The 17074-nt window shown below is 35.6% G+C and overlaps 1 protein-coding gene across 5 annotated transcripts in view; it reads left to right on the forward strand.

Annotated features, from left to right (window-relative positions):
• The window catches only part of FMN2 (formin 2), a 624734-nt gene that overhangs the window by 541313 nt on the left and 66347 nt on the right, over positions 1–17074 (forward strand). For all 5 annotated transcript variants that reach the window (XR_011557462.1, XM_070734020.1, XM_070734019.1 and 2 more), the window contains 5 exons: positions 3383–3474; positions 5645–5774; positions 9073–9219; positions 11265–11324; positions 12528–12648. Coding sequence is in view for 4 of the 5 variants with exons in the window: in XM_070734020.1 (XP_070590121.1) it covers positions 3383–3474; positions 5645–5774; positions 9073–9219; positions 11265–11324; positions 12528–12648 (550 nt within the window). In the remaining variant the exon portion in view is untranslated. The remainder of the gene's footprint in view (positions 1–3382; positions 3475–5644; positions 5775–9072; positions 9220–11264; positions 11325–12527; positions 12649–17074) is intronic.

A 17074-nucleotide genomic window follows, 5' to 3' on the forward strand; every position in this document is an offset into this window, starting at 1 on the left:
CTTTGTTCTATACAAAGTTGAATGTGCTGACAACATGTGAAATTGCTTCCTAAGTGGACAGTTTGATTTCACAGAAGTTTGATTTACTTGGAGTTATATTGTATTGTTTAAGTGTTCCCTTTAATTTTTGAGCAGTATATTGCAAATGTTAATCATAGGCCCTTAAAACATATCAGTTCTGGAAAATAATGAAAGATTGATTGGTGTGTTTTAATTTCTTTAGATACATTTATTAAATATTTTGACATTTTTAAGATTATATTTATAACCAAACCTGGAGAAACACCACAGATAGAGACTAATTTATAGAGATCCTATTGGTTGTATGACATGTTATAGGAATATAGTTCCCTGGAGCCATGGGGCTTTTTTCTTCTCTATTTTTTAGTATAAGCTAGCTAGAGAGTAGTCCTCAATTATTTATTATTTATTTATTTATTGTATTTATATGCCGCTCACTCCAAAAGGATTCTGAGCAGCTAACAATCAGAAAAAAATACAACAATAAAAACAGTTAAAATCTAATAATAAAAATCAGTAATAACAATAATATAAAAAACATACTCTGTTTCCCCAAAAATAAGTCACCCCCAAAAGTAAGACATAGGAAAGGTTTCATTTTGCAGCATTCCCGAACAGCTGTCCATAAATTGCATCCCAAAACACTGCATCAATCTTTTCTCGCTTTCTTTCTTTTTTATTGATTAAAATAAATTATTGCAATTAAAGTCTAGGGCAGCAATAGATTGATATTAACTAATAGTTGGAAATAGGGGTTGCCCAGTATATAATAAATGTTTGTTCATTGAAAAAAAATAAGACATCTAAGACATGAGCAAAAATTAATATAAGACGCTGTCTTATATTTTGGGGAAACAGGATACATACTTACAATCAGCCTAATTCCAGGCCTGCCGGAAAAGCCAGGCTTAATGGCTTTCCAGATCTTTGGATAGTAGCCCAATCTTTGGATAGTGCCCAATCTTTGCATAGTGGCCCAGTACTGAGCCACAGCCCATTCGGTTCTGTTGCATACACAGTAGGCAGGTATACACATGCACATAGTTTACTGATGTAAGCAGTGGGCAAGGGCACATGATCAAAGCTCCATTTGTGTGAGCACACATCTCTGGGTGCACCTGCTTACCTGCCACTTCCACTGCAACACCCCCTCTCCCCTGTTGTGAGCACTCCTTGTCCACTTCTGGTAATGCCAGATTTTAGTGTGATTTTACCATGAAATAGTGAATTTTGAGTTGGTGGTTTCACTCCGATAGCCTGGGAATAGAACACCTCCCCCCCAGTCCGCAAAACTTGGGGACTGCTATCCTAAAGTCATAGAGTCAGACAACATTTAATAAATCTAATAAATAAACATTTATAAGCAAACCATGCATGCCTTTTTGACATAGGCCTCTGGGGAAACAAAATATCTGTTATTTTGCTTCCTAGACTTTCAGTATACTTCACTTACAATAGATGTCCCAGGTTCACATACGTTAGAAGCAATGCTGTCTTCCATTTGCCTGGATTTTTAATGATAATTTGCCTTCCTTTCCTATTATCAGATGGCACATCCTGGGAATTCCTCTGCATGCATTCAAAATAACAGAGACAGCTACAGAACTGAATAATGTGTCACTTTTAAGAACCTATTTCACAGAGGGCGTACCTCTGTCGTTCTTTTCGCATACAAGTGTGCTGCTTATTCATTTTGTTCCAGATGGGAGATTTGAGCGAATGGTTCATTGTTCAGAAAGTTGCTTGATCTTTTGCAACTCTACTTTTGATTGGCTGCAGTAAATCTCAGTAAAATCTAACAAGATTTGGACAGCCACTACAGAAACATGGATTTGCCAAAACATCCTCAAGCATTAATTTAGCGTAATTTTTCCCATGTGGCCTGCAGCTCTTGGATCTCTCAATCTGGCAAAGTATCTCCCCTAACCCCATCCTTACCACTTCCCAGGATTGTGTCTTGCATGCCGATTGTTTGCTGGCAGTGACATTTTGTACTTTGTGCAAGTTTTCAGTGTATGATTCCTTTGTGAATAACTAGTACATTGCTGTATTCAGGGAAAATAAAGTTATCCCTGCTCCAACACATATTCTTGCACAATTCAGATTAATTTATATTATGTTAAAAATCTGACACTTCTATGCTGTAACGTTTTCAAACATTTTGTATTAGCTATGGTTGTGATTTATTCCATTAGTTTTCCTAAATAGACCGATTATCTCACTTGTAGTCTAATTGTGAAATAGTGTCAGAGTCTACAACCGCAGTTCTTACATCCCGAAGTTCAGTTGAAACATCTTTGCCAATTAGATGCTAGAAATTTGCTTTTACAATATGAAATCATGGAAAAGGATTAAAGATTTTGCACAGCATTCTTTTTTTAATGCATACATTATAAGGTTGACAGTTTAAGAGCCAGGAAGCTATATGTCTGGGTTTCAATTTCAGAAAGAAGGACATGTTTTTATAAGCATTAAAGTTCTGTGACTGGAATTCCATTTAGGAAAAATTCTTTGAAAATACATTAAAATAACAATCGCTGTCTCTCAATCCAACCCATTTCACAGGGAAGATTTTATTGTGTGCAGTATGCACATTACTTTGAACCAAATAGAAATAAAGGTGGGATGTAAATGTATTGCTAACAATAAACTGTTATTCTTTACCTGGAACAGAATACTGCTGAAAGAAAACAGCATCTCCTAATCATATCCGTGAATCAGTCATTTCCAATTTGATATATTCCAGATGATAAATTGTAGAACGCTTTAACAGAATGTTCAGTGTGTTGCTTTGATTTAAAAATATATTTTTGTGTAAAATTGCATTTTTTTTGTATCCTTTGTATACAGTTGGAGAGAAGAAATCAACTTATTAATATAAAGGCAACTAGGAATTATTGCAAAAATCATACACTGCAATTTTCGATTCAAATTGTCATGCCTATTTCTGTTTAAATAATGACCTGTGAACTGATTGAATCTCCTACAATAAAGTCATATTGAGTGTGAATTTAAAATAATTATGTCTTTCTTTTAAATGTTTTTCTCTCCCTTTTCTATTAAAAAAGTGGCTTTCTCGTTCATATATGCATCAGCTTAATCCACGCTTGAATAAAATGACATTGAAAGTAGGTTTTTATTTAGTGATAGTTATGTTTAACATTATTTCATGAACTAAGTTTACCACATATTTATGTTAAATATTGAGTATCTTTCTGTATAAATAATTAAAATAAACTGAAAGAATTATAATTGAATGGTTATAAATGAACTTAAGCATTATTCAATTTACTGGATACTTATTTATACACATGATTATTATTTCCATTCATAATTTTCTTTATGAATCTTTTTTTTCAAGAGAGCACAGTCGGATGAACTGGAAAAGATAGAAAAGCATGGCAAATCAAGTAAAGAAAAGGAGAATGCCAAATCTTTGGACAAACCTGAACAGTAAGGATACTATAAATCATCTACACTGGTTGGAGAGCGCCAAGTATTAACTTTTTAATTCAGGTTCAGATACAACACAAATTGTTCTATGGTGTTTTCCAGAAAATAAGACCTCCCCTGAAAATAAGTCCCCCCTGCAAAATGCCATTTCCTCTAGCCCTGTCTTGCTCCACACACCCCAAAATAATAAGACCTCCCCGAAAATAAGGTCAAGCGCTTATTTCGGGGTTCAAAAATATTAATACAGGGTCTTATTTGAGGGGAAACACAGTAATTGGAACAAATAATTAACCTGTTCAATACATATAAATAACCATGAGGTTCAGTTCCACTTTCGTTGAGAAAACTGGATTATGATGTTCTCAAGCTATTCTGGAGATTTGTACAATAGTGATGCCCTCCTGTTTTCCCAAACTTCTTCCAGTAAATGAATTTGCTACATGTCTTTTGGTTTGTTTGCTTCTCCCCAGAAAGAATTATTTGCTTTATGAGAATAGGATTAATTTGATCCTTATCCCTGCTTAGCTATTTTTTCATAACCTTGATACTTCCTTTTTTTTTGTACATTCTTTGGATTTACATCTTAATCCCTACTTCAAATATACTCAATTTAGCTCTCTCTCTGTGTGTGTGTGTGTGTATATATATATGCGTGTGTGCATGTGTGTTCAGTAACTGCACTTGTAAACATAGTATTCGATAGGCACCAAACTATATTTGATGTCACTTTTCTTATAATGTTAATTCATCTCGCAAACTCGCTGATTATATGCTAAAAATAGTTAAATTATAATGTGAGATAGATGAAATGTTGCAAGATCTCGCCTGTGTCTCAAGACTTTTCTTATGGAAAGTTACAGGACATTTATTATTGTGAGCCGCCCCGAGTCTTCGGAGAGGGGCGGCATACAAATCTAATTAATAATAATAATAATAATAATAATAATAATAATAATAATAATAATAATAATATTTAGTATCAATTTAAATTTTCAGGCAAAGATGTGTGTATATGTGTACATAAGTTTGTGTACTTCTGTATTAACCAGTCCTCTATCAGGAGGGAGAAGTAAGATTTTGCAGCAATCTCTGATGTTTATTCCCATCCACTTCAAGAACTATATAAACCTGTACAGACCACAAGTCTATACTTACATCTAGAGCAGGGGTGTCAAACTCAAGACCAGCCTGCGGTGCCTCTGCCAGCAAAAACAGAGTTCTAGAGAGCTGCACATAGCCCCCCCCCCCAACACTGTTTTCCCTGGCAGAAGATGGCAGGAGGCCATTGTGTCTGGAACCGGACCTCAGGCATCTATTTTCACTGGCAGAGCGCTAGGACCACCACAGATGCCCCTGACATGAAGGATGTCAAAATGGCCACACCCACCCTGGGCCCCAAAGTCAAACACAACCCTGATGTGGCCCTCAATGAAATCGAGTTTGACACCCCTGATCTAGATAATTTATCTTTTAATCTATTTTTTTCTGCTGCTGATGAGTGAATCACATCAATATCTGAACCAAAGTTCTGAGCCCCAATAACAGCATAGTTACTATTAGTCACTTCTTTGAGGACCTAAATCCTTTCAAGGAATATGTACTTTAATAGATCTTCTCTTTTCCCGCTGTCTTCTTTTTCCTCAAGGCAAGTGTCAGAACATTTCTCTGTTGGGATAACAGTGTTCTTGTGGGAAATTAAAATGACGGTCACTATTTTCAAAGCTGTTTTTTTCCCATTGCTTAGCACTGGCTTAAATTGAGTTGGTAAGGAGTGAGAGGTATCTGTATCTATTGGAAGTCCCATTTCAGGTGGAAGACTTCCAGGTAGCTTCCAAAGTTCTACTGCCAGTTTCAGAGAATGAATGGATCTCATTGTTCTTTGTTGTGCCCAAAACCAATAAATATCCTTTACCTGCTTTACCTGTTGTGCCCAAAACCAATAAATATCCTTTACCTGCTTTACCTGTTGTGCCCAAAACCAATAAATATCCTTAACCTTCCCCCTATGTCTGGATTACACAGTCATACAGATAATCAGTTCTTATTCAGAAGAAATTTTCATTATTCATTGGTTTCATTGGGAATGAATTTATACTATAGTTCTGAACCTATTTTTGTCCATCAAGGTCTTTTAATAGACCTCAGTCATATTTTTCCTTAATATCTTCAGGTTTCTTTATGAGCTCTCCCTGATTCCCAACTTCTCTGAACGAGCCTTTTGTATCCTGTTCCAATCAACATTCTCTGAAAGTATTTCCTCCCTCCGAAGCAAACTTGAATTGTTGCAGAAACTGTGTGAGGTAGGTTCTGGACCATCTGATGCAAGGGCTAGATTGGCTGATATTTAATCTTCCCTTATTCAACAATACTCATATTTCAAAAGTTTTATTTATTTTACATGCTCATTAAATGTGAAGGATAGCAGTCCTGCTGAATGGAACATTTTATGATTGTGCTTCAAGATCAAAGTAAATCTTAAGATTTGGCTTTCAGTGCTAAAGTATAATAACACCACAAGTCTATAGCCAATGCACATCAACCTCTAGAGAATAATATACCTTTTTCCTGTGCCAAAGCAAAATCTTCTCTCTTTGTAACAGGCACTGGCTTTCCCTTCAGTATTTCCAAACAAACATGCATTGATTTTTTTTTCTTTTAGAAGTGCCTTTGTTTCTGTAATAATATATAATAACCAGCCGAATGTAATTTTGGGAGCATTGGCAACAGCAGCAATCTCTCACATTTCACTTTATAACAATGAACAAATATTAGTTAATACAGGATATATAATCTTGAATTACTATAACTTCAAGATTCACTTTCAACTAATCATAGTTCTATTGACAATGCTGCAAAGATGATTTTTAAACTATTGTGGGAGGAGGGTATATAACACTCCGGTGCTCCCCCTTTTTCCCCGCAATACTCTCGTTCTATGTGAGGCTTTCATAGCTGTAATTCTCCATGGGGAAAATCTACAGGGCTTTAATGGATTGCTTAAAATGTTCAAGTTAAAGTCATGTTCCTCAGTCACCAAACTTTGCTGCCTTTTTTCAAAGCTTGTGTCATGCTTGTTTGCAGCCCGTTCTGCTACCACTGCTGTTATGCTGGACCAGTTTCAATGCTTTCCGCATTGCAACCAGTCAGAGGTCAAGCTATTGATGAACATTTTGCTGCTATTCCATATATCCATATAATTTAACTGGAAGAAGTGTCATAAGGGATTTGAAAGTCCTTGCATTATATTCCATTTGAAATTTTCATGGGAACTGATCCATATGCTCCTCCCCCAAATATTTCATTCACTACTATCAACTTTAATGGAATGAGAATTATATACAGAGCAGTAGTGTGTCTACTTTGTTAGGCAGTTAAATCATGTCCAGTGTGGTGGTTTGCCTATTTGTTTATTTGTATCCCACTTTTTCTTGAAGGAGAACAAGAAGGCACACATGAGGCTATCCAATTTTTTATCCTCATACAGTTATCAATATAGCCATTTGTTCCTTTTTTAAAAAAAAGGTGGAGTATTTTTTGTTCACCAGACATTTCGTAGCTATCAAGAATTCCTATGCCTCCTTAAGGAAAGGATAGATCTGTGTCCCCTTTATTACAAAGCTCTGTGTTTTTCACATTTGCCAAATCACGAATATACTTCATAAAGTTTAATTTGCATAGTTTAATTTTGCCAGATGCCTTCTTCCATTCAGAAATATTTGCACTGATTATAGGGCTCAGCCTGCAGGGTTCTTTCAAGTGTTTCAGTGCCAGGAGACTAACTCACTCTCCTACAATTGCTGCTGTCTATGTTCTACTGCCTGCTTAGTGCTTTAGGACAGTGTTTCCCAACCTTGGTAACTTGAAGATATTTGGACTTCAACTCCCAGAATTCCCCAGCCAGCAAAAGCTGGCTGGGGAATTCTGAGAGTTGAAGTCCAAATATCTTCAAGTTGCCGAGGTTGGGAAACACTGCTTTAGGAGGCTGGTCTGATGGTGTATGGGAAAGGCCTTGGGAGACTGGGCCAAGTGATCCTGCCAAGGAAACAGTTGAATAAGAGACAGCATGACCTACAATTGGATAGTGGGATGGGCAACAGTCTCAGAAAGGATTCTCCCCTAGTTTCTTGGGTTGTAAAGGAAGTAGGAGGAAAGATTCTAATATTGAAGTTAGTCTCATGGGTAAACTAGATGGGAATCAAAACCAGATGAGCTAATTATACTTTATTGTAAAGCTAAATTGATAAAAATGTTGCAAGTCTGAAAGTATATCTCTTTCCTCTCTGCCCATCTCCTTTATAATCTACGAGGTGGGTGAAATGAGGACTCGGATTGTGGGGGGCAATAGCCTGGCTCTGTTAAAAAAAAGTGCTATTGCTAACATGTTGTAAGCCGCCCGGAGTCTAAGGAGAAGGGCGGCATAAAAATCAAATAAATAAATAATAAATCTAAGAAACTGAGGAAGGTTTCTTCCAAATCTCTTGCCTCACCCACTGTCTAGTTGTAGATTGTGCTTTCCCTTATTTGACTGGTCCCTAGACAGCATCTCTTGGCTCTATCTCCAAAAGAATTTTCCAATACCATTACCTTTAGTTAATCCAGCATTCCCTGCATCTTTTAGGTGATAGTTTTACATCAAAAATTGTCTCCAAAGCAGCGGTGAAATCTACGCACACCACTGCTGCACTGCATGAGCATAGGGTTAAAAAAGAAAATGGTAATGTTTGGGCAGGTGGATGGAGCCTCGTGCTTCAACCACTACTGGTTCTCTTTTTTTAAAAAAAAATAAATTTTATTGATTTTTATATATAAAATAATGCACACAACACAAAACAGTGCACAGTGAAATGTGCTCCCGCCACCCAACAACAATCATTCAATCCCTCCACCAAATGAGGGTGCACTAATTTATAATATTTTAAAACCAGGTGTGTAGAGTGATTCCAATTTGTTCTTTATGGCTCGGTCTCAAATTCTACTAGCCATAAACCCTCTGACCCTATCCCATCTTCCCATCAGTTTTTCAACTTTATTTTCATCGATCATATTCATTTTAATTTCCATAATTTCAAATTGAATGTGTTCCACCATGTACCGATACCAGTTTTGTATTGTCCATTTTGTTGTATCCTTCCATCCTAAAACTATGACTGCTTGGGCACTTTCTGTAGCTGCTTCTTTAATTTCTCTGAAATAGCCCATATCCCTCCTCGTTATTAGTACTGCCATCTCCCTTGTAATCACCCATTTTATATTCACTATTGGTTCTTTGAACCAATAGTATACTATCGGTATACTCGCACCAGGCCGAAACAGTAGCGCTTCACCACTGCTCCAGAGTGATTATAGTATTGGTTGTGGGCCCAGCCTATTATGCTAAAGTTGTTCAGTATTAATAAAAAAAGGTTTAAGTTACAGACATTTAATCAAGCTTTACTGAAGTTTCACAATTTTTATTATTTTGGGATCATCCCAATGTGATTATGAATTATTTAAAATTAAATTGTTTGGACAACAGTTATGTCTGTACATTTTTCATTAAATAAAATGAAATATTTCTAACATGTTCTGTAGTAACTTCTCTGCATCTTGTTTCCCCAGATATTAAAAAGTGGCTCAGGAGTAATGCGGGTTCTAGGCTTGGTCCTCGCTTTTGGGAATTACATGAATGGTGGAAATAGGACAAGAGGACAAGCAGATGGCTTTGGATTAGACATACTTCCCAAACTCAAAGATGTCAAGAGTAGTGTAAGTTTTACCTCCCATGTCTTAATTATTATGGCATTTAATATGCTGCATTGCTTTATTAAGCATGAAAGGCCCATGCTCACAGTGTTCTGGTGGCGCAGTGGCTATAATGCAGTATTGCAGGCTAACTCATTGCTTACTCCAGGAGTTTGATTCTGAGAAAGAAAGAAAGAAAAAAGAAAGAAAGAAAGAAAGAAGAGGGAGGGAGAAGGAGGGAGGGAGGGAAGGAAGGAAGGAAGGAATCTCCACATGCAGAGATAAAACATGATATTATTTTATTTAGTCTTGTAATAACTCTTGGATGCTAGTGTTGTGTAACAAATTGATGTTACACAATTCATTCTCAATTACAGATTTTTGTAGTTTGTAATTCAAAGCCTAACAAAATGTTTGCAGAAAATGCAGGCAGTCCTCAATTTAAAATACTTTGTTTAGTGATCATTCAAAGTTACAATGATACTTGGGGGGGGGTGACGAGGCCATTTTTCCACACTTATGACCATTGCAGTATCCTCATGGTCATGTGATTTACATTTGGATGCTTGAAAACTGGTTCATATTTTGTAGTATCCAGTGATTGTGGCCTTCTGACAAGTTAAGCCAATTGGAAATCCAGATTCACTTAACAACCATGTCACTAACTTAACAAATGCAGCGATTAACAAATGTGGCAAGAAAAATCATAAAATGGAGCATAACAAATTTCTCACTTAGCAACATAAATTTTGGCCTAGAGTTGTAGTAGTAACTCGAGGACTACTTATATGTGTATTTGGGAGGGGGGAGTATAAAAAATGATGTACCAGGACATATAACAATGATCCATCAGTTTTGTGCTATTTTTTCCCTCCAAATTTGTAAATTCATAGTGAAATAGAATAAACTGGTGTTCGTGGGGAAAAATCCCAAACCTGACAAATTAATTTGTCACAAAATCCTATTCATTGCTAAAACATTGGATTACAACATCTAACATTCTGATATTTTTCCTATTATTAATATTGAAAAATAAACATATTCAGTGGTTTTAAAACTTCGTAAGTGTTCCTTTTAATAATCAATTTATATAACATCTAAGTAATCTTCCCACTGCTAGCATATATTTTCCTTTTTAAAATTTCATTAATATAAAAAAAATTACAACCTGAAGAAAGATTATTTGTAAGGCTCACAGATGGAAGATCTTTTCATTTCAACATGTCTTAGAATTCTTGACTACGCTATAAAACTATTACGTTATCTTAAAAGTGATACTTTAAAAATCTTTATTATCAGTTGAATAAATGCATGGAAGGCTTTTGATTTTATTCTCATTTCAATTTTTGGGTTTCAGTTGCTTTCTTGCAATTACACAGGTAGACTTCACTTAATGGTGAAAACTGGGACTGGCAACTCCATCACTAAGCAATCTCATCAAGTGTGGTATTGTATGACTGCACAGACTTACAACAGCAGCTCCAGCAATCCCAGTTGCAGTCGTTAAACGAATTGCACATTGTAGTTAAGAACATTGTCATATGATTACCATTTGAGAACTCCTGCCAGTTTCATCATTGGCTTTGCTGGTTGGAAATTGGCAGTGAAGATCACAACATGTGAATTCTCTGAGTAGTTTACAATGCAAGCAAAAATCTTCCCAACAATCTGGATCCTCATTTTACTAACCTTGGAAGGATAGAAAATTGAGTTAATCTAAAGCCCATCAGGTCAAACTCCAGACTGTGAGGAGAGTTAGCCTACAATACTGGATTCCAGCCACTGGATTCTAGCACCACCTGGCCTCCTCATGTGATGGTGGGATGCTGCGACCATCATAATTGCAAGCTGGTTGCCAAGCACCCAAACCATGATCACACAGTGACAGCAACTGCTATGACTGGCCATGAGTCTCCTCATTCAGCACCATCATAACTTGGAATGACCACTGAATGAGTGGTGGTTATCTGAGAACTATCTGTGCTCCAAATGTATACAAATACAAATAATTCAATCTAAATGTCAATATATTTCATATGTAAATGCTATTTAATTTTGACTTTATACAGGATAACAGCAGGAGTCTTCTCTCGTATATTGTCTCATATTATTTGCGCAATTTTGATGAGGTAAGTATGAACTTCCAATTTAACAATTTTTTTTTCTTTTGGGATAGTTCTTGTTTTTGTCATTTAACCTTTGGTGAGATCTAGTAGAGCAATTTCTTGAGGGAACTAAGAATAAGTTGACAAATGCTTTCATACATGCTCAAAATCTGCTTTTTCAAACTCAAGCTTCATTTCTCAACTAAGGAAAGCATTTGAGGGCATAGGGATTTTGCAGTATAAAGGCGAGTGTTAAAAAGTGTTGCATGTTCAGGGAATTTCCTTTCGCAATATTGAATGTCATCTTTTAATGTTCTGGTTCCTTAATCATGCAATGAAGCAGTAAATAAATTTGGTTGTTGTTTGTTTATATACTTTCAAAAGTGAAAGATTTCGCTAGCATACTACTCGGTAGTATCACTGGCTAAAATCTGTCAAAGTAAAACAAAACTAACAAGATTATATATATATATATATATATATATATATATATATATATATATATATATATATATAGTATATATATATATATATATATATATATATATATATATATATATATATATATATATATAGACACACACACACACACACACACACACACACACACACATACAACTGGTAGCAAAAATTTCTTGCTGCTTGCTGAACCGGGACCAAATATATATATATATACAAGAAATTTTTGCTACCAGTTGTAGAGAACTGGTCCGAACCACGAGGAACCCACCTCTGGTATGTATGTATGTATGTATGTATGTATGTATGTATGTATGTATGTATGTATGCTGTCTTTATTTTTATCAACAACTCAGAGGGGAAAACATACCTAATACTCCTTACTCCTCCTATTTTCCCCATAACAACAACCCTGGAAGTTGAGTTGGGCTGAGAGAAAGTGACTGGCCTAAAGTCACCCAGCTTAAGGCAGGAGTAAAAGTCACTCTCCCGGTTTCTAGCCTGGTGCTTTAACTGCTATACCAAAGCAGCTCTTAGGTTTGCCAATGAATTGCTATTTCTGACATTTAATTGACAAGAACATTCCCTTTACAGATTATACTACTGGTATCGCTAAAATAGAAATTTAGCAGAGGCGAAAGCACCATATTCCTCTCCTCTGCCTTAAGTGATACTTGCTCTTGAATAACTTTGGCAACATATGTAATGAAAGGGAGAAAAATATATAGTTCTTGTCTCAATGTTCAACCTTCTTATTTGTTTTGCCAGGATGCTGGAAAAGAACAATGCATCTTTCCTCTTCCAGAGCCGCAAGATCTTTTTCAAGCTTCTCAGCTAAAATTTGAAGAGTTCACTAAGGATCTTCGCAAACTGAAAAAAGACTTGAAAGGTAAAAGCTTTGACTTCTAAGCAGAATATGGAAACATGCTGGTAAAATGACACCTAGTGCCTAATTTGTACCATCAAGTGTAAAAGAAATGGCAACGAGAATGCCACCACAACAGTCAAATTCTCAGATAGAGAAATATGTTGGGCACCAGGTGGCATTTTATACCCTGTTTCTCCCAAAATAAGACATCCCGTGATAATAAGCCCAATCGGGCTTTTGAGTGCATGGCAATAAGGCCAAGTGTTTATTTCAGGGTTCAAAAAAATATAAGACAGGGTCTTATTTTCAGGGAAACTGGGTATAATATATACTGTGAGCACCTCCGAGTCTCCGGAGAGGGGCGGCATACAAATCTAATAATTAATAATTAATAATTAATAATTAATAATTAATAATTAATAATTAATAATTAATAATTAATAATTAATAATTAATAATTAATAATTAATAATTAATAATTAATAATTAATAATTAATAATTAATAATTAATAATTAATAATTAATAATTAATAATTAATAATTAATAATTAATAATTAATAATTAATAATTAATAATTAATAATTAATAATTAATAATTAATAATTAATAATTAATAATTAATAATTAATAATTAATAATTAATAATTAATAATTAATAATTAATATGTGTGTGTGTATGTGTGTGTGATTTTTGTAGAGTATATATTTGTATATATTTGTTTGCTGATAATGAACAGGAAGGGAGACTATGAATATGTATATCTATATTCATATTCTCAGGGTTCATTGTTTGAGAAACTTCTTGGGCTACACCCTGTGCAGAATTACCCGGAATTAGTTTCACGAAACTAAGAAGGATTTCTATCCATACTGACATGCATACAATTCCGTTGCTAAATTGCAGAAAAAAACCCTCCACAATCCTGATCCATCAAGGTTGTTGCATGTTTCTGCAATCTATCTCGAAAGCCTAAGAAGTTGGGCAAAGAATAGGAAGATTTGAAAGTGGTCAGCTCAAATCTCATCTTTGCCATAAGTGTTAGTTTCTCTAAGGCAATTAGCTATTGTTCTGTCTAGCACAGGGCAGAAAAAAAAATCCTACAATGTTTCCCACCCCGCCTTTTTATCTTAATTGTGTGGCAAATGCAGTGTCCAAATCAGGAAGCTAGGCAGCCAGGCCTGTTTGGGTCAAGAAACTTTAAACTTCCTTTCAAGAAGGGAATCTGATAGCCTTGGGCTTTTTGTGTTACAATGTAGCCAAAGGGTATGTGGAAATGTTCTCTCTTTATTTTAGAAATATCTCTTTCAGTGGTGTGTGCATTCTGTTTGATTTCCAATGCATCAGTTAAATTCTAGGAGACGTTTTTTGGAGGAATTGATCCCGCCTTTTCAATGTAGTTATCAATGATGGGAGGAGAGGTCACCTTGGAGAAATTGTAGGTGAAACCATCCACCCTGTTGCTCTGCCCACAAACCAAGTGAAGAATTTTGTGTCCTGCTCTAATTCTGCTTCCAAGCCTCACCCTTCTGTCCTGTATATGCTAATGCTAATATCAGAATACTAATATTGGCATGTCTTAACAGCCTATTAAGGATTATAGATATGTAATACTATATAAGAAAGAAAGAGAATGAATGAGAGGGATTGAAAGAAAGAATGAGGGGGGGGGAGAGGTGTCTCTTGCCAAGAAAGCTGATATAAAATATACTAACTTTTTCCAGCTGTCAAAATTAATATCTTTGGCTCTAGACACTTTCCCTAAACTTTAATTTCCATTATATAGGCAGGCCCTCATTTTCTTTGTCCCCAAGGATTGAAACCAAGGCTGGTTGGTGATTCACAAAGAACCCCAAAAGAAACTGTTCTTACTGGATAAACAGGCTTTAAAAATAGAAGTACCATAATACAACAAAAGCAAATACATAGTTGGAGCAAAATATCAACACTCTTGTGAGCCTGTGTGATATGGATTAATATAGATATTAAAAACATGGTAAATATAATGGATAAAAATAGTTTTTGCTTTTGGAATTGGATTAAAATAATACTGTGATAGCAGTGACTGGGCAGAAAATAGATTTTAGGAATGAAAATGAACAAATGTATGAAAATTGAAACACAGCATAAAGTTGCTATAAAAAAGGTAAATACCTTCAAGCTGGCTGGAGAATTGTGGGAGTTGAACTCCCCATATCTTCAATGTTGAGAAACAATGCCAAGGTTGAGAAACACTGCTGTACAGGATTAAAGTTAAGGAAAATCTCCTGTTGTTAAAACCTGCCTTCCTGAATTAAGAATTGAATGGAATGTAAAACCTAAAATTGTCCTTCTTAGTCATAGGTCCAAGGCTTTGAAATCCCTTTCTAGCAGAGATGCTCTTCTTTTAGCTTTCACAGTTATCAAAGCAGTCTTTTTTCAGTAGCCATTTGGGAAGTAATTATAAGTGCTTCATTTGATTATCAGTTTTGGAAAGCAGGTTTTTTAGTAATGCTATATGACAGACATACTCTTAATCATTATACTTTAGAGTACACATTATGTAGACCACCTGTAATCTTGGGAGCTTGATCATGTAATCAAATAGATTTAAATTAAATGGATCAATTCATAAAATAGTTTTTTAAAAACAATGAATGAATTTCTTTTGAATCTTTTAGCCTTCTCTCAATCATATATAGGGCATCTACCCTGCCTTAAATGTCGATTTCTAAAGAGCTTTAGTAAAAAGGGATGTACCTTTCTCAATTTTGCAACACATCTCTCTCTAGAATGTGGAATACATGCAAGAATAGTATTTCAGCCCATCCTGTGCTGATATTAAATACCTGTGTATTAATGAAAGGTTATTAGTGAAGTTTACATTACAAGAGCAAGCCTACAATTAGGGTATTGGAAGTCTTGAAGTATAGTACTATTTCTACCACTAAGTTGGTCCTTCCTCCACTAATGTATTATTCCAAGGGACATGAGAGAATGTGATCAGCATAGCCAAAATGTAAGTCAGATCACTTTTGCTGTATGCACAATGAAAGAATGGCATTTTGCATTTCATTGGAATGTTTGAGCTGTAGTTTGAGACAAGACAGAAGCCAGGCCAAACAGAAGGGTAAGACAATGTTATAAGTCACAAGACAGCTTCTGGCTCAGATGAAGGCAATGGGATTGATTTTATACACCCAAGATTTCTCTACCAATTAGAATTAGGGTGGTGATTGTAATGTCTATGGTTATTGAGTCATTAATAAGAAAAGTAATTAAAAGGGATAATGGCACTAATAAATGAAGGATGTATACTGAATGATTTCCAGGGTGTTGTGTTTAGTTTAATTTAGCTTAACTTTGTTTGCAAACAATTTGAGTAGTAGAGCTGCCCATCTCTGTATACTCTGGATGGCATACAGATATTAAAACAAAAAACAATGACATACTTCATAAAATCCATAGGCAACCCTACTATAATGTACTACTGGGGTCAAAAATGCTATCATTCTCTTTCAAGTCACTAAGATATTACAAGAAGAACAACAGGACTTGCCTTTTCTCCCAACTCAAGTCGCCCCGAGTATGCAGAGAGGGGCGGCATAAAATCAAATAAATAAATAAGTAAGTAAGTAAGTAAATAAACAAGATGATGATGATGATGATCATGATCATGATGATCATGATCATGATCATGATCATGATGATGATCATGATAATAATAATAATAATAATAATAATAATAATAATAATAATAATAATAATAATAATAAATCTTATGCACCTTGTAAATGCCCATAGGGTTGGGGCCAGCTGGATCTACCCCGAAGGTTGTACCAAAGGGCAGGAACAGCATTAAAAACAGCATGACTACTAGGGACCCAAGATGTGGATGTGACCAGGAGTCTTGGTGGTGTTGCACATTTTAAATTCCTGCTAGATATAAAGCATTTATTTCTGCCCTCCCAAATTAAATACAGTGGTACTCTACTTAAGAACTTAATCCGTGACCAGGTTCTTAAGTAGAAAAGTTTGTAAGTAGAAGCAATTGTTCCCATAGGAATCAATATAAGAGCAAATAATGCATGCAAACCCATTAGGAAAGAAATAAAAGCTTGGAATTTGGGTGGGAGGAGTAGGAAGAAGAGGAGGAGGAGGGGGAGAATCGCTGCTGAAGGAAGAAGGTGAGGTGAAGGGAATCAAAAAAATCCAAAACTTTAAGGCTTAAAAAAGAAAAAAGAGGGACCCTGAGGTGGTGAGGGGGAGCATGCGCCTCCCATACACCCGGCGCGAGACTGCTTCCCATACACTGTGCCAGAGAGAGAAATCCAGGGGGAATGGCAGGAAACTGTCCGGGCCTTCGTGCTGCTCTCCAATTTCCTGGGAAATTTTTCCCAGCTCGGGTTCTTAAGTAGAAAATGGTTCTTAAGAAGAGGCAAAATAATCTTGAACACACAGTTCTTAT

This window comes from Erythrolamprus reginae, chromosome 1 (assembly GCF_031021105.1).
Source record: "Erythrolamprus reginae isolate rEryReg1 chromosome 1, rEryReg1.hap1, whole genome shotgun sequence".
NCBI classification, from domain to species: Eukaryota; Metazoa; Chordata; class Lepidosauria; order Squamata; family Dipsadidae; genus Erythrolamprus; species Erythrolamprus reginae.